Raw genomic sequence first — 23,159 nt, 5'->3', positions numbered from 1 at the left:
TTTTAATGCGTTTCTAGTGTTATAAAAGGAAATCATGGGGGTTTTTTTTCCTGTAGATTCCATTTCAACCTCCCAGGCGCTTAATTTCAAACGCTTCTATCTCCTGAACGCAGCATTGTAATGTACAAATAAAAACCGCAGCAGAAAGGGCACAGATAGATCTATTGAGCGAATCTTGCATACAATACAAAATAAATGGCGATGAGCGGGGATTACTACTTTAACAACAAATGCTGTCATCAGAATGGAAGAAAATGTAGAAAAGAAACCCTGTTTCTCCCGTAAGGGGTATGCAACTTTAACGCTACTGCTGGGCTCGATAATAGGATCGCTATATCACTTGTTTCTGCTGAACGTACACAAAACAAGTTGTAAATAGCATTTTCTCCGGCTGCTTTGATTCCTCTGAGATTTCTAGCAGCGCTCCGAGCCCTGCAGTCTCTGAAGGGGACACTTTAAAGGCCCTTTTTGTTCATTTTTGCAGCTTTGACATCTTTTTTTTTTGGTTTTGTTTTACTTTTATCATACTAATGTCATCCACGCAATATCATTGTTATTATTACTTTTTTTTCCCGATGTGCAATTTTCAGTAGTTGTCAGCAGGGAAGAAAGAAAACCTCCACTGCCAATTAGTATTTACTGTAGGCAGCAATCCAGCATTGGCGTTCGCTGCAGAGAGAGGGCATCCTTATGAACGACTGGGCTAGTATGGTATTGCACTGGTTTCCCCCAGATAACCGCAAGAGTGCTTAAATACACTATACAGTATGGAGGTTTTTGTTGAACAGGACAAAATGTATATTTAATGCGTTGAGTACTGCAATGCATGTCTGTCTCTGCATCTTGCTATCCTTTGTGTATGTGTGTCCAGTGGTTTAAAGTGCTTGAAATAAATAGCGGTATTGTTCAAAAAGATCAGTTCTTTGGTCCTCATAAAGTATGAGGCTTTACTGAAATCGATGCATACCTGTGTGTATTTCTCTGGTTCCTGTCTCCTTTTCTTGCCTGCATGGATCACTTGTTTCTCTCCTCATCCTGTATCTGTAGCAGCATTATAACATGCACTGCCATATATTTGCATTCTGGCATGCTTGCTAAATGGCGCAAAAAAACCTCATGGTGTAGTATTACAATTAAATTTTATAAAGTGAAATGGTGATTATTGCACGTACATCAATAAAAGCATAATTCAGCATGACATGTTAGGGACATGTTACCACTCGCAGGAAACAGCTATGTGCAGGCTGATGTGCATCTGGATCGTCCTCTGATCTTCTGTAGACAGCTCAGCAAAGGGTTGCCCGTCTCCTGGGAAATCCTCCTTGTAAGGTGGTCACCAGTCTCCGTCAGACCGCTTGGTGAGGGGTTTGTGTCTCTTTCAGGGATCTCCCTGCAACAACCGTCAGCTCCAGCACGATATTCTCACAGGCAGTTCCGGATTGATCGCAGTGGCGTCTGACGTCATCAGACGGCGCCCGTCTATGCTCGCGTCTCTCTGCTCGCAATGTCAATGGAGTGGGAGTCCCACGGGTCATAAACTCGAATTAAGCAGTGAAATAAAGCCGCAATGGGGTTCAGATTAGGAAGGTATTGGAACGCGCGTTCCAATGAATGAGGCTGGACATCAGTGTGACAAATGACACGAGTGTGTGTGTGTGTGTGTGTGTGTATCCTTAATAGGTGTGTGTGTGTTTCTAAATGTAAGGGCACAGATGTGTGCCTTCTTAACTCGTTGGGGTATCCAATGACGTAAACCAGTGGTGCACAATCTTTTTCCCCTGCGCCCCCCCTGTGGGCTATTCTCCCCCCCCCCTCGCTCCCCCCCAGTTTGCGTACCCCTGACATAAATCACCATGTCATAGGATCTGGCAGTCCAGGGTCTTTCTGCCCATTTTCTAGCGGAGATCGCGTCCTGCGCTGAACGCACATTTAGCAGTTAGACAAACAGAAGAGGAGGACATATTTGGCTCTTCAGTGGCGACGCAATCACGGGATGTGATGTGCGGCCCCTTCAGCACTCACTCACAGGGCTAAGGTCTCACCTGACTGCAAAACTAGGGCAAATAAGGGCAAGCGAGATTTACCATGCATGGTGTTTGCTGGGATACTGATACTGAAGCTTACCATACCATTTGTAGTTGGCGGCTCAATAATATCATATGACATCCCGATCTATGTTGTTATTTGGCCCAAGTAATAATAGGAATGTGGGGGCGACTGCTGTAAAATAAATGTGCTGTTGCAAGCTATCATATGGAGGATAATATTGAAGAGGATCTTCCAAAACACTTGTAACCCGCATTATCAGAAAGAACGTTAGCATTGTTACAATGTACATCGAAAATGAAGAGCGCCGTTTAATAATCTCAGCAGCCAGAAAAATGTAAAAACGGGGCCTGATTTCGAGTTTAAACTCTCCCCCCCTCCACTCCAGCAGAAGCCATATTTCAGGGCCTGGCTTGGCGAAACTGCAAATTCTTGGTGAAAATGTGGGATTTTTGAGGCAATTTTTGGCACTGGGAGGCTTGTGTGGTGAAACGTTTCGCAAGGAAGCGAAATTGGGGAGGAAAGGGGAGGAATGCTAAAGATTTTAGGTCTCCATTTTGGATAGTTTTGCACATCTCTAGTTTAAACGCAGTCTCAAATAGCTGTGGCGCGCAATGAAGTTAGCAACGTGGCATCGCTATTTCTGACAAAAGACACTGATTTAGAGTGAGGCGTAACAGAGTCGCAAACAACGTGTCATAAATTATTATATTGAAGTCTTGGATTAGCGCCTTTGTCTATGCAGAATTTTAACGTCTTTCGTAATAATTACTCCTGCGTAACATTGACGTTTGTGGGACTGACCTCAGTAGTTTGGTCATTGGAGAGATAGTCGCTGTAATGAATGTTAAGCACCCAAACGTCTCTGGTGGTGTGAGGTGTTAGGCCGTGCGTATAGTGCCCGCGACGGCGGCGTCGCCGCCCAAAAACAATTACATTGCCGCCGCCGCGTGCGCTTATAGTAAGCGTGATGGCGGCAATGCGACGGAGCGATGTCGCATCACGGACTTTGGAAGCCGGGAATATTTGATTTTTCAAGGGCTGTCTGACAGCCCCTGAACAAATCAAATGCCCGGAAGCCCGTGACGCTGCCGCAAAGTGAAATATAACTTTCGCTAGCGGCGATGGGTGACGTCAACCGTCGCGTCGCCGGTCGCGTGCACTATACGCGCGGCCTAAGGCGGTTCCTCTGTATCATTAAACCAGCCAAATACACTAACTGCAGCGCTATATAATAATGTTTCTTCTCCTTCAGGGGTTTGGTCTATTTTCCTATAGAGCAAACACTGCCATGTAGGGTCAGTGTATCAAAAAAGCAGAATTTGCAGCCATGAGTTTCAAAAGCAAATGTTGGAAATGAGGAGTTCTTATAGTGTACTGTGATTAGCACCGTGTCCCTCTAGGTCAGGGGGCGGGCAACTCCAGTCCTCGAGGGGCCACCAACTGGTCAGGCTTTTAGGATATCCCTGCTTCAGCACAGATCTACGACAGCCACTGATTGAGCCACTTCTGAAGTACATATTGAGCCACCTGTGCTGAAGCAGGGATATCCTGAAAGCCTGACCTGTTGGCGGCCTTTGAGGACTGGAGTTGACCACCACTGATCTAGGGGAATCATTAAGAAGGGGTTTTCAATGAAGAACGTGCGTTAATCCAACTCTAACGTGGCTGCTAATATAAGACAGATGCAATTTAAATGCCCACATTGAGCTCTTTTTAAAATAAATACGAATAGACCCGCTGCCGCTCTGCCAGTCCAGCCGTTAGGGTGCCATGCCCCACGCAAGAGCCTATTTTTGCCCAACTCTAAATTGGGGTCTCTTTAAACCCCCATTTAGCGCCTGTACAAGGAGTTTGCGCTCTGGCTCCGCTGTCGTTAACCAACTCTAAGTCTGCTCCGACGTGGCTATGCTGGTCAATAGGATATGAAAATCTGTGATTCATGGTTTTTAAACAACAGCCTGAGAAATATTAGTGAGAAGCAGTGTGGGGCCTGACCTTTGGCTGGTGCTGTGCTGCTTACTCATGCTGTCTTTCCAGTGAGGACTTTCCTTTTTTACTTCACTTAACAGACATTTCCTGTTGGTCACATTTGCTCTCGGAATCAGACACGGGGTTATTAAGGCACTTGAATTTTATACGCGAGTCTAGCGGCCATAATAGTAGGGAACACGTTCACTGCCGACTCTCACTAACTCGGACATGGCTGACATTTCAATGCAACCTTCATTCGGACACGTGCCCTGGCATTTGCACACCCAGACATGTTCAGATAAGGTACAGTATGCCTACTCACAAGTACACAGTGACACTCCCTCACATTCACATGTACACAAGCTCTAGACATATATGCACAGTCCCTCACACAGGCCTTGGCATAAAGAGTCCCGTAATCAAGCACAAGCCTTACAAAACACCATATTGGATTCATTAATATTGTTGCTACGACCTGCAGTCATTAGTAATAGAACTGAAACAAGTGGTATGATTTATATCCAAGAGGAAAAATGTGGTAATCTAGTCATTTGTTTATGTCATTTTTTTTGCTTTAGAAATATTTAGCGAGACAAAATGCACTGATGTGAATATATGAGGCCTTTTCCAATCCACGCCAAAGCAGCGGGGATGATTATTGACCAAAAAACCCAATTGAAGTCTGTGGCAGCTTTGGAGTATATAGAAATAGTCCCTTAGTATTTATGTATGTTCATAATGTACTCAAGAACACAATTCAATAAAATTCAAATGAGATGCTTCCATAATTAAGCATTTGCTGCCATAGTGTACACATTGCATTACTTTGCAACGTGTTATTTCCCCTCTGGCAACAAAGAGGTTAATGAACAATTCTTTTGGCCTAATAAGTAATTGCACTATTCCTCCTTGTTCGTGATACTACTGCTCCTGTAGCAGCCTTTGAATCTGACAGCTTCTTGAGCCTGTAGCATATATGCAATATTCTCCTCCTTACCTCTCCACTCATCTGCTCCTTTCTACTGTACATATCATCTTTGATCTCTCGCTATGCCCCTGCTTGTCTCCTGTGCTCTAACCATGACTGTCTCCTTTCCACCCCTTTCACCTCTGCATCACTCTCACCATAAACCCTTCCCCCTCACTGCACCTTACCTGTGGAACTCCCTCACACTCTGTCTACCCAGAGCATCTTCTCTCCCCACCTTCAAGAAAAACATGAAAACCCACCTCGACTTAGATGAAGCATCCCAATAGCCTGTACTCGTGGCTACTGTCCCACAGTCACTGCTGCCAAGCACTGCCATCTTCTGCACTTATTCCCTCACCGCTGTCTCTGTAAGTTTCCCAACATACCACTTAGATTGTAAGATCTCCGGGGCAGTGATTTGCTTTCCTATTGTCTAACTTTGGTGCGCTTATTGTATTATTATCATTCCCTGTAATGTATTGTCTTTGTAAAGCGCCAAGTACACTGTGGGCGCTATATCAATAAAGACATACATACATACATACATACATACATATGCATTCACTAATGTAGCTACTATGCCTTAACATGCTTAGACATTACCATTTGTCAGTGTGGTAATTACACTGAGCTCAGTCATGGAATGGATAGATGGATTTTAGGTGACCAACTTATAATAACAAGGGTTATGGGGAGTTTTAGTAGGAAGGAGTGAGGTATTACTTAATGCATATAACATTGGTTCATTTTAATGCACCTGGTAGCCATTTCTTTCAAGTTTGACATGAATGAAGTCAGGTTTTGTTGACGGTTATTTTTTTACAGAAGGGGAATCTGGGTGTGCCCAGAGCGAAACCTTATTTTGAGCTCCGGGGACTTCTCTGGTTCCCGAGATACTTACCGGTCGGCAGGTACCAGCATTTCAGTCCCTGTCCAGGGGAACAAAATGGTGGTTTACAGTTCACGCGTCATGTGAGCCAATAGAAAGCCGCAATCTCATCCATTTGCAGCGTCCCATTAGCCCATGTGACGTGTGAGATTCCCCAACCAGGTAGAATCTCTGGTACCTTTACCGGCAAGTATCTCAGTCCCCGGGGGTCCCCGAGCGGCAACTACAGGGGTTCAGCTCTTGCGTTCCCCTGGTTAGCTCGGGGGATTGCTGGTGGAAACAATCAAGTTAAAGCTACCCAAAAAGTACAGTAATCTAGGCTGGCATCCGTGATAATGCGACTGGTCTGTGTTATACACCTCTCTTATTGTAGTTTAAAGCTGCAGTTCAGTCTTTTTTTTATTTTTTTATTTATTTTTTTACTTCAATAGTTTCATGTGGGCAATCTCTAATTAGCTAAAGAACTGTATAGCTGCAGGTCAATTCGTTCTCCATGTCTTGATCGGCGAAATTTGGTGACATAATTAGTGAAGGGATCTGTTTATATTCTGCTTGTCTGTCAGTGGAAGCAAGAGGGAGGGCAGGGCTGACAAAGGGGTGTGCCAGAGCTTGTGACAGGACATGAAGGGGCAGTGCCTTAGCAAATGGCTGTTAAAATAGAATACAAGAAAATTGGTCTTTCAAAGTTGTTTTTTTAAAAACAGAAAATGCTAAAAGTATTTTTTCTTACTACAGAACCGATTTATTAAAAAAAACACACATGCAGGATATTGACTGAACTGCAGCTTTAATATATGCTGTAATATTATGTTACATGTTGTGTGACCCTGGAAAAAGTGAGGCGAGGTAGGGACTGTGCTTCCTCCATGAGCAAACAAAGACATGAAGGTGGGTTTTAGTTTAGCAAATTGTGTTGAAACTTGCCATGAAAGCACTCAACCACATAACGCCTTCTCTGCTTTTTGTAATATTTGGCTTGTTTAGGAACTTCAGACTGTTTTTCCTATTCAGGCCAGGAATCCAATCTGTGAACAGCACACGCTGCACGCAAATAACGGAATACACAACACTTACTTGAGTGGCTCATAGCCAACTCTGCAAAGGATGCACAGTTAATTCCAAAGTGTCTGTGGTTAGGGGCTGAGCTGCACATCAGTGGTATTCAATAAAAAAAAAATTATTCTCAACGTTTTTCCAAAAACAAAACTAGCATAGGATTTTATGTTGGCATACATGCGCAGCGTGGAATATGGGAAGCAAAAGCATTTTGTTAAATTGGTTTCTTTTTTTCTTGAACACTCTGTGAGCAGTGTCTTTGTGTTGCAATGCACAAGGGGCCCGCAACCCTCATATTGCGTGCTTAAAGCCACAGTTGCAGTATTTATATATATTTTAATGATTTTATTATTGCAAGGTTGTGTGGGGTGTTGGCAGCCGGGCAGCCATTATGCTATTGAGTGCTGTGTCAGGTTAGAAGTTCACTTCATGCTCTGAGCAGGTTTTCCCATCTCCTCCTCCCTGCAATAGTTATACCGTAGCTTAGGAAGAAGAAGGACCTATAATTTTAAGAGACCAGAAGCTGTTGGAAAAGGCCACACACGCTAATGGGTACTTTGCCAAAAAAGGCATTTCAAATGGAACGGCGTTAAGAGAATGGAAGGAACCGTTCACATTTGTGGCCTATAACTAAGTGTTAAAGACTGTTAAAGACGGTGTCACTCCCAGACCTTGTTTCTGTTAAGTTGGATGGAAAACTCCCTCCTATGTATTTCTCCCCTCCCTGTCTTCTTGGAACAGCAAGCCAACGACCTTGCACTCGAACACAGATGCTGTGCTCAGGATGGAGGTCTCCACAGACTAGTAGCATTGTGTTCAGGGCCACGCTGTCGTTTTTTCTGTTCACATACTGCACAAAACCTTGCTTTTTAGCTATTGGGGTATATTATTAAGTTTCTTTTTATTGTTAGCTGTATGACAACAATCCCAGCCCAAAGTGCCAGCAAGTGAGATATATACTGTATATATATATTGTGAAGGGATTGGGGCACACACTTGGTATGAACCAGACTACGGGAGAGGGTGCTGCTATCAGAGTACCTATAAGGTTCTCTATAAGAGTAACAAGAGTAACACCATAAATATGAAAAAAAATATATTTTATTGGCCATAAAAAAAACATTTTTGCATATTTTTGGTGTGCCTATCCCTTTGATATATATATATATATATATATATATATATATATATATATATATATATGGTAAATAATGTCCCACGGTATTATATATTTATATATTTAATTAATTGTGTCGACTGGAGCACTAATGTGACCACAAATATACCCCAGAAAACAAATAATATATATATGTGTTTACTAGAGAACGACATGCCTCCAAGATACTCAAAGAAGGGGGAAATCATGTTAAATCCAGACACTCTTAAAAGCATTCAAGTAGATTTGATGTACAGTAGTGATACTTTCTATAGTTGGTTGTCCACTGAATGATATCACTACCTACATCAAATCTTCTTATCTCCGGAACCCACACGGCTACTAACAATATGAACTTTTTACCTAAACCATATGATAATCATGTAATACGTCCTAAAACAATCACTTCAATGTGAAAGAAAATAGCAGCCATTTTATATACGTCCCACCTCAAACGTCCTACTCCCCCTTAAATAAAAATGGAAAATACAGTTGTTTTGAAAATCTTGATATTAAAAATGTGGGGCTCCCTAAAAACTTCCAGCTACTCACAGGGCAACTTCTGTTTGTGTGACCGAATGTCCCCATGTCTCCCACCTGAGTGCTTATTCAGGGGAGCCTCTTTAGTGCAAACGCAGCTAAGAGAAGATTAAAGTGAATACAAATGGTCACCATAAGGCCCCGGCAGAGCTGAAAGGAGCTTAATATTATGCAGTAGGGACTGATATTTAAGGAACAGGTACTCCTGTTTTTTTCTAACTCCTCCTCCCCCCTTTTATTTTAACACGGGTGATAAACAGAGGAACTCTGAAGCTAAACCACGGTGATTACCGCCCCCTTGTTACTGATATACATACAGGGGTAGTGTGTACTTCAGGAAAACAATGCTGTTTAATTATCTCGTAGGACAATAGGACAATAGGAAGCTGGGGCGCCGTCCGACGATGTTTCCTATAGAGCCGTGTGAGGCAGGGGGATTTAAATACCAGGAAGTAGCTGGCAGCACCTTCCCCAGTAGGTAAGCACGGGGGGACCCCGTAGTCCCCGAGATAAATTACCGGCCCTTTCCAACGCTGTTTTTTTTCTCTCTCTCCCAAAAGATATGTGCTTGAAGTTATTAAGTGTCTGGGAGGTTATAATGGAGCTTTCCTCAGAGCCCAGTGCAATCTGAACGTTACCATGGTAACCTCAGAAGCTAGAGATTAAGACGATTTTGTTTTGTTTTCCACACAGTCTGTGCCCAGGACATACTTAAAAACGAGCGGTAACTCTCAATGTATTACTTCCTGGTAAAACATTTTATAAATAAACAAACACAGGACATACTCCTGGACCAAGAAACTAACATTCTGAGATAAACTCACGGAGGCTTCTAGGGGGAGCGGGGAATTGCTGCTGTAAGTGTGACACAATCGGTTTGCGTGTGACCGCAGAGTATATCTGAAGTTTATTAAAGATAGGTTAAAGAGAGAGCAGAGAGCGGGGTGTGGCGCTCTGGGTGTAGTAGTCATTGTACCGGAGCAGCAGTGCTGGTGTGTGACACATGGTTTTTGTCTTTTCATCTTCCGCAAGAGCCAGAAAGTTTCCTGCCGCTTCTCTCCCCAGCTCTCTTTTGACAAATAATTGCCAGATGTTGGAGATCTGTGCAGAACTCTCCGGCTCTCCCTTCAGCGAGGCTGCAGCGAGGGGATATTCGGTTCTCCCCAGCCCATTTCATCTCCTTTCCACATCTGCCAGGGACACACAGACAACACTTTCCCTACATGAGAGTTTAAAGTTTATTCAGCTCGCGTTCTTTCCCCCCCCCCCCCCCCCCCCGCCCCTCTTCCTGGCTCGCGTTCCACAGCAGCAGAATGAGGCCCTCCTGACTCGCCTCAGTGGCTTGAAGAATATGGGCTGTTTATTTTGGTTATCCACCGGTTCAATGTGTCGTCGTAGTGTACAGTGCGGTTTTGGCATTACAATTACATAGCTAGGCCCCCGCGTCATTTAACCCCTTAAGATCCAGCGTAGAATTATATAGGCTTGATTTTGATTAGGTATGTACAAAACAAATAGTGTACAACGGTGGGAAAAGGAAAGGGGAGAGCTACAAAGATAGGTGATTTATTTCCTCATATTGTCAATATGCCATTATAGGCAGAATGAATATACCTCCATTTCTGTTCTTCATGAAATCACATCAAAAGACGCCTAACAGGATATTTGGCAGCCGGAAAGTAATAGTCTCCGTATCCTCCGAGACTTCGTCTCACACTGCTCCCAGCTCACACCACCTCTCGGATAAGCAGTGTCTCGTCTTCATATACTGCAAATCCACTGTTCTGTATGGGCTGTCCACCCAGTGAATTGGGAGAAAGGGGTACTGACAACTTGTGGTTTTCAATTGCTGTCCATTCAGGGAGTTCCATCGGCGTGCTGGCTGCAATTCTGATGCAAGATGCACAAATCTCTGTGAAGGCAGCGCACTTCCAAAGTGCAATAACCGGCCAAAATTAGAATCTAAATTTAATTTAGCCATGTTAAAAGAAGGTCGTTCTCCAACGCGGTTCATGCCAACACACCGTCCGGCACTGTATCAATGAGTGATAAGTGATAAAGTGACGGTGTTGGCGTGAAACATGTTGAAAAACTATGATCTAAATTAAATTTAGAGTTGAATTTTGGCCCTTATTGAATTTTGGCAGTACACTGCCTCCATAGAGATTTTTGATTGAAGTGTGTAGTTGGACAATATAGACGCAGCTATAGATGAAGTTCTAAATCGGGCGGTTTTATCCTTGTCTTGACACACATAGGGGCTTATTCTATATCCACCAAAGTGGCCGACTTGGCTGTTTTCATCTGAAATTCCCCATTGAAGTCATAGGGGAACTTTAGCCGAAAATGGCCCGGCCGGCCTCCTTTGCGGATATAGAATAAGGCCCTTAGTCATGAATATGCATGGTCAAGCTACCCGTATTGATCTGCTTACATCAGTCATATTTTGTGTTTGACTATATACATATGTTGCAGATGTTCCTGCACCCAGTTGTGTGTTAGGCCCACCACATTTTCGCAGCAGCCCCATCCGTTTTTTGTTTTGTACGCGGCCAATATGTTTTCAATGGCTATTGCTCCCACTGGTGCGTTGTGTGTGTGTGTGTGTGTATGTCCTGCGCCATAGCGCCAGCTTAAGCAATAACGTCTGCTTTATCTGAATGCTGTTAGGCAATATTAGCATGATAATGACCTGTATGAATTCCGGCCTCGCTTGACATTTTTATGAATTATTTTTGTCGGCCAGACCTGCTGATGGGTACACGGTCTAATTTAGATACATCCGCTGTAAGAAACTTCTGGACACAAATATAAGAGGTGTTGTGGCTATTGATAAAGACGGGATGCTGGTCTCGATGGGCCATTTGATCTGTTTTGATTTGAGCTGTTCTTCTGCTAAACTTGTTAAAGTGTCTCTTGATTAAAGCAGACAATTAAGAGCAGGACAGTAAGTAGACATCCCTTTGCACAGAATAAATGCATCGTCCGCCTGATATTTACATCGCAAAGAATTTCTGTTACTAAAGGAGCTACAGGTGGACCTGCCAAACTGGCAATTTAATTACTTCATAGACGTGTAGCATGAAATTGCCCTTGTAAAACGGTAATTAAAAGAATTTCCCATGCACATTTAAAAGGCATAATTAGTTGCTGTAACATTCATAGCACATGCATGAGATAAGAAGTCCGCATAGCATGTGGGGGACACTACCGATTGGTTACTGCTGCAGCAGGGCTTTCCAAATTGGGCCTGAACTCCTAAATAACTGAACAGAAACTTTCTCTGTGCTTTTTGCAGTTAGGCTTTGGTGTCTGAATTTGCAAAGTTATTAGGTAGCCGAGTGTTTTTACTTTGTTGCAACTCAAAGGGTATATGTGCACAGTCCTTTGAAGGTGACACAGGCACAGACTGGAGTCTTGTTACAGAAAACCACAGTCCCTGAGGCAGGGACATAATGACAGGACAAAGTTCATAAGTCGAAGGTTAAAGTCCTTGAATGTCATTGAAAGAGGCAGTGCATGTTATCTGTCAGTTTGTACTGGCCATATGCCTTGATTTGGAAGCCACTTTGATCAAATCGTTCGTTTTTATACTGTGACAGCAGTAACCCCTAGAACAGAATGGGGTGGTCTCCGGGAACAAGATGGTGCTGGTCTTACAACAAGACTTTGAAAATGTTATGGATTGAAGATTTGAAACTGTTCTACGTTCCAGTCCATAAACATTATGCATCGCAATGACTTATTCATGATTCACTGGCAATGGTTGTGCTGGAAGCCACTTCCTTTTAACCCGTTGAATCCCCCATAACGTTGAGGGGACATCATATTAAAGAGGCAACCTGGTGATCCCATAACGTTGCCCCAACATCATTGTTGCTGGCTTGTAGGGGAGATGACGGCCCCTGCTCTCAGTGAGCTGAAACGGCGATTGGGACGGAAGGTGGATAATCCGAAAGTGGGGGGGAAAAAGCCCAGCGCACAAAGGGTTAACAAAAGGGCCGATGCCGGATTGCAGTGTGCAAATACTGAAGATGTGCAACAGTACACTTTTTTATTTTATAAAGTGCGCGGCATGTCAGTTCTGCTTTACAGCTCTCATCTGCAAAACTAATGCCATTCACCGCAGTGCTAAAAAGCAGGTCCACATAGCCCCATGCTCCAGGCAAGGTTTACCTTAGAGCCGCGGCCTATAAAGGAACCCCGTGGCCCTCAAACAATAACCTCTCCACTCACCAGAGGAAATGATTTTCCACTGTCAGGAGTCCCAGTTCATTTCATATCTAAAGGGGGGGGAAAAAAGCCATAAAAGAACAAAAGAGACCCTTTTAACCGTTCACATTTTATATAGTATTTATACGCTGCAATCCATAAATATATTTTATATTTCTAAAAAAAAAAAAAACACAGCCGGTCTGGTTACAATCATCATTTTATGTGCGGAAACCAATACAGATGTTGGAATCACCATGTTTTTGTCGTGTCTCCACTTCAAGGAATATTTTGCTGGCCGTTTACTGATAGCTGACAGAATTATGTCTCTCTGGCCGAATCTCTTATATATATCTTATTTTATATAGATGGCTCCAAGCAAACGTATAAAAATGGCGACGTTCTGGAACCGTTAGCGCACCACATGGCTCTTTGTGGTGATTCCTGTCTTTCGAATAAATGACTTTAAAGCCTCAGCCCCCCACGTACCTAAAATTATATATTTGTTTTCTACCAAGTGCCGTTTTTTTCCATCCTGATCGCATACCTTTGGTTTTCTGCTTTGAAGAGGTGTATTTATTTTGTTTTTCTTTTTGGGGAGCTTGTAAAATGTACGGGTTTTTTTTTTGGTCAGGATGGAGATCACTGCATCTTTTAGAGTCTTTGCAACATTGTTTTAAATGGTAAAACAAGTGTCACGGTTAATTGCATGGCTTTTTTTACAACTCCAATTAATGTGTGCTAAGTGGGACTCGGTTTGTATGTATGTATGGTCTTTATTTATATACGCCATTAATGTACATAGCGCTTCACAGCAGTAATACACGTGACAATCATATAAATAACAAATAATACAAATAAGACATAAAGGGGAGAAGTGCTTCAGACATAAAAGTAACATTTAGGAAAAGGAGTCCCTGCTCCGAAGAGCTTACAATCTAATTTAAACAATTTTTTTTACATTTTTATTGCCCAAACAGAACAATTTGGGATGATTAAATTTAAAAATAACTTAATGCAGGTGCTCACAAGTCTTCAAGACCCTCCCCAAACTGGTCTGATTTTTAGGATAACCCAGATTCAGCACAGACGGAAGTCTTCAACTTAGCTACTGATTGAGCCACCTGTGCGGAAGCAGGGATATCCTGAAAACCTGACCTGTTGGGGGGGGGGGGGGGGGCCTGAGGACTGGAGTTGAGCACCCCTGACGTAATGAATAAAGAATATTCAGCAGCATCCAGCAAATAAAAATACCACTTGTGAGCACAGTCACATGTCAGGTCCTCAACCCTGCCTTTCCCCAGTATCTCCTAGCATCAGTGCTTCCACTGCAGCCAGGGACTCTGGGTAATGACAATGACATGCAGATGAGTACTTGCAGCGTGTCAATTTTTGCTTCTTACCCATTTTAACATGGATCTTTGTAAACTTAGGCCAGCTTTTTCAGCACAGCTTGGGTTAAAGAAGTGCTTTGCCAGTAAACCTATTCACAGACGGTTGTTTCAACCTTTTTGGATCTCTTCAGTGGGAGGATGGTTTACAGGCTAAACAATGTGACGCTGGTAGAGGTTACAACCACACACAAAGAAAGTTATAGTGTGTAAAAGTATTATCAAAAGCCTCTACCGTACAGTGTAAATTAAATAAAAATACCACTTGTGACCATACTCACATGTCTCAGACAGGTCTGCACCCTGCCTTTCCACATTATCTCCTAGTATACAGTGCTTCCACTGCAGCAAGGGATTCTGGGTAATGACATGCCAGTGAGCATTCACAGATAGAAAATAAGCGTAGGAGGTCCATGCTTATACCTCAAACCTAAGGCAGCCTGTTTTTTCCAAAGCCTTCTGCACGTGTTCGCTTATTTTAAGGACTAGCAGAATAGTAGAATGACCTCTAATTGTCAGACCTAGAGCTGAAACTCATTCACATTTGTCTGCATTTGCCCATTTCTGCTACTTTTTTTTTCTTTCTCTCTTTATCTTTCTCTCTTTCATTATCTCTCTATTGCATTCTTTCTCGTCTCTTTCTCTCTGATTTTTCACCTATTCATTTACAAAATAGTTTTTCAGAAAAGGTGCACAGAATGAGTTTTAGAGTGTGGGCTCGAAGACATTCGGTGACGTTTGTGTTACAAAGGGTGGAATAGTCTGCAGTCTGCTGCTCAGGAAGGTGATCATTCCTTGTTAAGAACAGCCACTGAAGGTTGAGCAGAATAATCCCTATAACTGTACACTGTGCCATACATTTAGTGATGTAACTTAATTAGTAAGAATGTTCCTGTTTATTGGATTTCATTGATCAGTTTATTGGGGCTATTTTAATTACCAAGCAAATATATCAAATGAAAATCGGAAACAAAGACTCCAACCCAAAATTGTAAAACTCACCAAGGTAGTCTCTAAGATCAGATCTGGATTCAGAAAGCGGACACCTTTAATTCTCCTAATTACTTTCAAGTTCATATATAAATATATATTTAAAAAAAAAAAAGTTTTTGGGAACGGATGATTTTGTAGATTCGGAGATGTAAATGACATTTTGCCAACAGGCCACATTCAGCCTGTGTTGTTTTCATACCTAAAATGGGCTGGCATTCCAATCGTCACCGCTTCGGAGAATGGATGTGAGCTCCTGCAGGCTTAGAAGACTCGGAAACATTTTGCCCTCGTTGCAATGTCCTCTGTACCTTCACATGCCTTCCTGCTTCCCTCACCATGGAAACCAAAGGAGGTAGAGCTGGGGGGGGGGGAAGGCTAAGCATACAAGGTGTCATCCGGCCCCGCTCACCTCGGGAATGTCCTTCAGAGGATAACTTGTCACAAGCCGTCAAAGAAGAGAGTGGCTTTGTGGTCTCCGAACATCTGGCAGCACTGCACAGGAAGCTGAGGGGGTGTCATTAATTGTGATGAAATAATTTAAACCATCAGGAATAAATGAGGCTGTTAAAGTGAGTTCAGATTCCATTGGCCGTGCACACATGTGTCTAGCAGCCGGCATGCAGTATAAAAAAAAAATATATATATATATATATATATATTAGCTTGTGGGTAACTGAAAACATATAGTAAACCAAACAAGTTACAGAATTGTGGCTTCCAATTTAACAATGTACGTAGATGTTTCTAAGACAGTAAACTGTATTATGCAGTGGAGTCTGGTGCTGGTAATAAACTTTTGCTCTAAATTATGTTATCCCTAGAGTATCCCAATAGCTTGCATGCCAGGTGAAGAGTTCACGGCAAGTCTTAAATATGCTTGTTTTTTTATTAGACATAAACAACAGTTCCTCCAATATGACGGGGGAAAAAACCATTGGCTGTTCTCTTAAAACTAATCAGCATTCCTTTTTTTTTTTTGTAACACTTCTGATTAATCATGAAACTAAAATCACTTCCAGTGGAAAGCTATTGGTAGAAAGAGGTTACTTAAGTGTTAAATGTGATCATGTTGGCTCCTTTACCACCCCCTGGAGTTTTATATGGGATCCATACCTTCCCGTTTACTATAAATAGGCCTTAACAAGGGGGGGGGATCGCAAATTGATATGGCATGCTAGTATTCTGGTATATATCTTCTTATATGTAACTCCTTCACTGGGACTATAGCAAAACATCATAGATTATTCCTGGTTTAAAACAAAACACCTTTTTGCTATGGGAAAGTGGTGCGTGTTTCTTGAGGGAAAGAGCATTGCAGAACCAGTACTGACCTCTATAATGTAAAGAGGCAGTTACTGGCCCATCCCTGTTGCCGCTCAGCCATGCCGGGGTTAATTTATTTCACCAGAAAGGACTACAATTCTGCCCATTATATAAGCAGAATATCAGCGCAGCCACCAGCAGTGTAGAAGCCATTGTCCCCAAGGATGGAACAGCTAAGCCACTGAAAAGAGAGAAGGGCTTTACAAGGAATCACCAAGCGCTGTAATTGTGCTGGTATTTTAACAACCTCTCACAGCTAGGACAACTGGATTAGGTTGTAGACTCATAGAGTTAAGAGCTTGGAATTCAGTAGGTGCCTGTGTGTTTGTTTGGGTTGGGGGGTGGGATAATAGATATGGTTTCAAGGAGTAATCTGCACGGCTATATATATATTTTTTATAACATTATTTGAGCAGGGATTCTGTGGTTGCTGGATCACTGGTACACCCCTGGTTTAGGAGATCTGATCCCCAACATGAAGCTCGACGCGCTCCAATTGCTAGCTATGGATCGTTGCAGTCCTACACTCTGAGACCCCTTGGTTCAGCCAAACAGGGAGATCAGTCAGGGGGGGGGAGACCATTACTGCGTTAACCCCACTGATCAGGTTGCAAGCTTATCATGGCCAAGACATGCTTAAAGGCACTATTCATATCTTCATATATCTTTACACGTGAGATATTTAATACATAGTGGCAGGAAATACAAGTGGCATCAAAGCAGACTTCTACCAATCCACCGGAAATGAAGATGCTGTGCAGGTCTTGTTAACTGTGTGTCATCTATATCAGTGGTGCGCAAACTGGGGGGCGCAAGATTATGTAGGGGGGGCGCAGGCTGCGTGCGGGGAAACCTGGGGGCGGGCAGAGCTGTGCCAGAAGCTCCGTGCAGAGGCTGCTTCCAGTTCTCTGCTGTGTCTTGCAGAGGGGGCGGGGCCTTGTAGAGGGGGCGGGGCCTTCCCTGCACACAGACAAGCCCTTCTCCTCCTCCTGTCTTTTACCCGCCCGTTTTCAGCAGCACATGGGGGGACCGGAGCAGGTTTAGTTACTCCCTCCACCCAGTGTGTGTGTGTGTGTGTGTGTGTGTGTGTGTGTGTGTGTGTGTGTGTGTGTGTGTGTGTGTGTGTATGTATATGTGTGTGTGTGTGTGTGTGTGTGTATGTATATGTGTGTGTGTGTGTGTGTGTGTGTATATATGTGTGTGTGTGTGTGTAGAAATGTGTGTGTATGTGTGTGTATGTATATGTGTGTGTGTGTGTGTGTGTGTGTGTGTATATATGTGTGTGTGTGTGTGTAGAAATGTGTGTGTATATGTAGAAATGTGTGTGTATATGTATGTGTGTGTATATGTATGTGTGTGTATGTGTTTTGTATGTATATGTGTGTGTGTGTGTGTGTGTGTGTGTATATATGTGTGTGTGTGTATATATGTGTGTGTGTGTGTATATCTATATATGTATGTGTGTGTGTGTGTGTGTGTGTATATCTATATATGTATGTGTGTGTGTGTGTGTGTGTATATCTATATATGTATGTGTGTGTGTGTGTGTATATCTATATATATGTGTGTGTGTTTGTGTGTATATATATATGGATTGTTGTGTGTGTGTGTGTGTGTGTGTGTGTGTGTGTGCGCGCGCTGTGCCTGTTGGTTGTCTGTGGGTGTGGGTGTTGGGATTGAGTGTTGTGTGTGTTGGTGGTGATTATGTGAGTGTTGGTTGTGACTGTGTGTGTGTAGTGATTGAGTGTGTGCTGTGTTGGTTGTGATTTGAGTGTGTGTTGTGTGTGTGTGTGTGTGTGTTGTGATTGAGTGTGTGTGTTGGTTGTGGGTGTTGTGATTGAATGCAGCGTGGCACAAACTGAGGGGGGGACGCCCCAGGCGCAAGATTATTTAGGCGGGGCGCATGCAGAAAAAAAACCTGGTTGTGCAGGCAAAAAAGATGTGCGCGCGCGGGTGGCCAAATAGAATAGTGCAGGTGGGGCCACGTGATTCGGAGGTACGCGGAGGAGCACGCCCCAGCGCTGTGATGTCAAACGCCCCTCCCTCCGGTGTCTGCCTACAATAGCGCTGTGGTCCTGCTCTCCTCCGCTGGCAACCTGCCTAGCTGCGATCCTCTTCATGTGAGAGGGTAGGCTGCCACTATATCAATCATACTATGAATGTACAGAAATAATAAAAAAAAAGTGTAAACACTTCCCCGCTCGTGCTTGCAAAATTATGCAGGACCCCCTGTGCTCATGCTTGGAGAGTTGGTGATGTCACCGCTCTCAGCGGCAGCGTGGACGCAGCCTAATTTTGCAAGAGCGAGCTGTTGAAGTATGTAAGTATTTAGGCTGCGCTTATAGTGCCGGCGACGCGACGTCGCCCGAAAACAAATGCATTGTTGCCGCCGCCTCGTGCGCTTATAGTAAGCGTGCCGTGGCAACGTGATTTTTTGAAGCCGGCAATATTTGATTTTTAAGGGGCTGTCGCCTCATGTGACAGCCCCTGAACCAATCAATGGCCTGGTCGCCCACGCCGCCGCCGCAAAGCGAAATACAACTTTCGCTAGCGGCGACGGGTGACGTCGCGGGCACTATACGCGCGGCCTTAGACATATTTGTATTTACATTGTATACCGTTTAATAAAGGGTTTTTTTTCATGGGATTTTGATTACATCAGGCAGGGGGGCCCGAGAAATTTCATGGATAAAAAGGGGGGCTCGGCATAAAAAGTTTGCTCACCCCTGATCTATATAACCCTTTGTCCAACCTGTATCCTATTGTGATAACCAGGGGGTGTGTCCTCAATTGCAGAATGGGTTCACCTATTTTTATTTCGACGTGGTTAGGAGGCATTAGGAAAGAACAGTCTGGTCTACAAACTGTTAAATAAAATGTATTTATTAGTGAGCTTTAGTCATCATATGTGATAAAACTCCAGTTTTAAGGTCATGCCGTTTTGCAGCTGGCTGCAAAATTGCCGCAAAACAGCATACCTGGCAGTGGAACATGACATTTCGCTGCCGGCGTTCCGCCACCAGGCCAATTCGCCACAGGGCAGCTCGCCACGGGAGACATCGCCGTGATGTCCGGTCTGCCGCGCACCCGACCCGCCATGCCAGGCCTGCCGCTCCGACAACTGCATGTTTAAATGTCCGGTGCGGGACCACTACACTGCGTAGACAGGCTGCTTAAAATCAGGCGTGTAATTATTTAATGTGGGGCGTATTGGAGCAGTAAAGGTGTCCTGTATAAGTTGATGTTCCCAGCCTGCGCAGAGCTTCAGATTTTCAACGCTATGCCTCTCATTTTGTTTTTAGATTACAATTTCTTTGTACGCGGAGTCAAGGAAAGGATGGATCACGCAGGCAGAGGGGGAGGTTGCCCATCTAAGTTTTAATTTGTGGGTATTGAATCTGAATAAAGGACACATTTTGGAGTCTATTTATCACAGTCTCCTGTATGCAAAATTGGAGCAAATATGAGACAGATATATCGAAGAAAATAAATCTAGTTTAAATCAATGTCTTTCCTTTTGATACCACTTTTGTCCACATTTTGCAGCCAGTAGGCTGTGATAAATAGACTTCTTGGTGTCTCATTTGTTTTTATTCAACACCATCTACATTGTTGGACACTGCTAACACTGTCCGAGTTGATTTTGTGCAGTATCCTGCTGCTCTCTGACCCTCATAATAAGGAGGGGGACGGGAGTCCTTCCTCACACTTGGGATTCCAGTGTTCACATTAGGAGGGGTCAGAAGACATCATGGGTTGGCCGAAGGGCATTTGTAATCACTGAAGGTGCCTTGATGGAGCATTTTTGATCCTCTGTTCCAACACAGAAGACTGTTTGAACTAGTTAGTCATGATCTGTATTTCTTCACTGGAAATATAAGGTTTTTTTTCATTTGCAGTGAAGGAGCGCAGTGAACATGCTTCTTGTGCATCACTCTTTAATCTCTTTGCACAATGTAGAGAGTGAAATGTGCCCAGCGGGTCGGTATGATTTCCATCGGATAGGCCCACATGTTTAGTGTTATAATAAATTAGATTTACCAGCGCAGTAAAGAAGTCAATTTATAAGATGCTCATAAAATATTTGCATTGTTATTATTTTTATCCTGGCAACGTTGAAATCACAGCGCCAGATAGTTTTTGTGTTGCTTGGACGTTGCTTTTTAGTTTTGGAAAAGAAAAAAATATTGGAAACCTTTTTTTTGTTCTGGTGCATTGTGGGAGCGAGATGCGTGACACTTTGGGGATTAAGGCACACAGAGACATTTTGCTCCATACACAAAACAGTGGATTTATAAAGTAACGTTCTGTGACTCTGGAAAGCTGTACCAGAAAGAAGTTTGTGCGAAGGTTTATTAGCTTTTTTCCCCCACAACAGTTGCCGTGGAAAAGAAATGAAGCGTAGTAACTTGCCATATATTTGCCCCGCTTCATCGCTGCACACGTAGTGAGCGTTTCATGGCTGTTTTCATATGCTAGTGAAAGTGCCTCAGGCGGAGAAAAGGAGAGGTGAAGCTTTATGGAAGAGGGGAAAAAATATTATTTTTGTCTCATAGAAAACCTAATTGATTGAGCCTCTTATTTTCTTAACCTATGACATGGTTACTAAATGTCTGATGGTAAGCAAGTTGTAAATTTACCTTATTACATGTTAATCTAAACAAAAATTTTAGATGTGCTCATGCAGCGAAATGGATGTTTCTTGGATAAAGATGCTTAACAGGACATTCCCGCTTCCTTTTAAAAATAATAATAATAATGTTTTCTTTTCCTTTTGAAGTGGGGAGAAGTCTTTCTGAAAATCCCTACTGTCTGGAATTGAACAACATGGCAGACAAGATGAAACTGTAATTGAAGTCAGATGATGTCACTGCTCTCACTCGTGAGCCAGAGCCAATCAACAGTGAGCATGAGACAGGCAAGGGATTCTGGGGAATAAAATAGCAACCATTAAGCGTCTCCCTGGTACAGTGGCAATCCATAATGCTAAAACTGTTTATGAACCATTCGATTTGGGGGGGGGGGAGGGGTTGGTGGGAGAAAAAGCAAGTTAATACTAATTTTGGGGTGGGATTGTACCATTAACCCTTTCAATGGCACCCATTGGGACATCCAGTGAATGTCGCTAATGCAATGAAAGGAATACTCACACATACCTTCAGAGAGGATGATAATGAACCGTGGTTTCAGCTGATACTCTTAACCCTTTTACTGCCAGACGGACCAGTAACACTTTGCTATGCAATCATGTGTGGCAGGTCCTACAAGCAGCAAAGGGTTACATGTTTTCTTCATGGAATAGATTGGTACGCGCTGTCCTCCAGCATTTAACGATTTGCAATTCAATCTGTGCCTTTCTTTTTTTAAATTGATGCTCACGCAAATACTGTGGCGGGCAACAGTAATGTGTCCCAGCCGCCTTGGGTTGTGACTTCCATCACTAATTTATAAGGGACCAAAATAAATTGGTACAACACCGCTCTATTTTGCTGTCTGCACGGCACACCGAAGTACCTGCCTGCACTGCACAGCATGTGCAGCTCTTTTATTTTTAAGCAGTGTTTCTGCTTGTAATGGAGGAGAATAAGGGTGTATTTTATCCACAGGATGTTGCTGCTTCTCTAGTAATAATAGCTGACCTAAGGTTTTAAAAACATTCCTCGTGCTCATTGCCAGTTGGGTCTGGATGTTATTAGGTGCTTTGGGGCGTCCTTCCTGCATGATACAGATAATTGAGCTCAAGTCTGCCAATAGGATTTTATCTGTATATAGCATGTTTCTTTCCACGAGTCTGTGCTATAGGTTTTAGCAAGTTGGATGTTGGCCATACAGTGGAAATCAATAACGGCATATTTTATTGTTGAAAAAAGTGCGTGATTATAATCCGATGCTTTGGTAAGAAATGGCATGAAATAATATATCTGTGTGTGTCCATATAACAGCAGCCAGGTTTGCAAAGCTTGTTATTCTGGAGACAAATGAAAAGTTACAAGATATTGTACACGAGCAGATTATTGGCACAAAATGAGAGTATTGGACCAGAATTAGATTATTCCAATCCTTGTTTTAAAAAAGCAGAATTAAAAAAAAAAAAATAGATTTGAAGCAGGGGGGTCTCAGGAGCTGAACCAACCTCGATAATGTCAGCTCTGGGATCCACCTGCACCCGAAGATACTTACCTCCGTAGTGGGTGCCGGTAGCAGCTCTGGAGGTTTAGAGGTCCCGGTCACGTGGGCCAATAGGAAGCTGCAAGGGATGACATCACGGCTTCCTATTGGCCCATGCGAGGGGAGACATTTAAGCCGCCGTTATGTTCCGCAAACACCGCCCAGTCAGAGCTACTGCCTGCACCTCCTGGGGAGGTGCGTATCCCGGGAAGTAGGGGGTCCCCGGAGCTGAAATAAACGGGGTTCAACTCTGGAGACCCCCTGCTTCAAAACATATTTAAAAAAAGAAGGGAAAGCAGGATTGGTGCTTTAAGCTGTCTCTACCAATAGATTTTCCTTTGGACTTTGTGTCGAAAGCAAATGATTGTTGTGCAGTAAAGTTAATAGTAGGGGAGATATCTTGAACATAATTTCTTAGGCCACTTTTTATTATGCTGTGAA

The 23,159-nt window shown here is 43.2% G+C and overlaps 1 protein-coding gene across 16 annotated transcripts in view; it reads left to right on the top strand.

The window, feature by feature from the left end:
• The window catches only part of BNC2 (basonuclin zinc finger protein 2), a 556,774-nt gene that overhangs the window by 293,273 nt on the left and 240,342 nt on the right, over nucleotides 1–23,159 (top strand). For 3 of the 16 annotated variants that reach the window (XM_075594806.1, XM_075594810.1, XM_075594816.1), the window contains exon 2: nucleotides 21,331–21,453. The exons of the other annotated variants lie outside the window; for them this stretch is intronic. In XM_075594806.1, coding sequence (XP_075450921.1) covers nucleotides 21,412–21,453 — 42 coding nt within the window. In that variant the 5' untranslated portion in view covers nucleotides 21,331–21,411. The remainder of the gene's footprint in view (nucleotides 1–21,330; nucleotides 21,454–23,159) is intronic. 16 annotated transcript variants of the gene reach the window in all.

This window comes from Ascaphus truei, chromosome 1, assembly GCF_040206685.1.
Source record: "Ascaphus truei isolate aAscTru1 chromosome 1, aAscTru1.hap1, whole genome shotgun sequence".
NCBI lineage: Eukaryota > Metazoa > Chordata > Amphibia > Anura > Ascaphidae > Ascaphus > Ascaphus truei.
The sequence above is the reverse complement of the archived record's forward strand: the minus strand, read 5'-3'. Positions and strand labels throughout refer to the sequence as shown.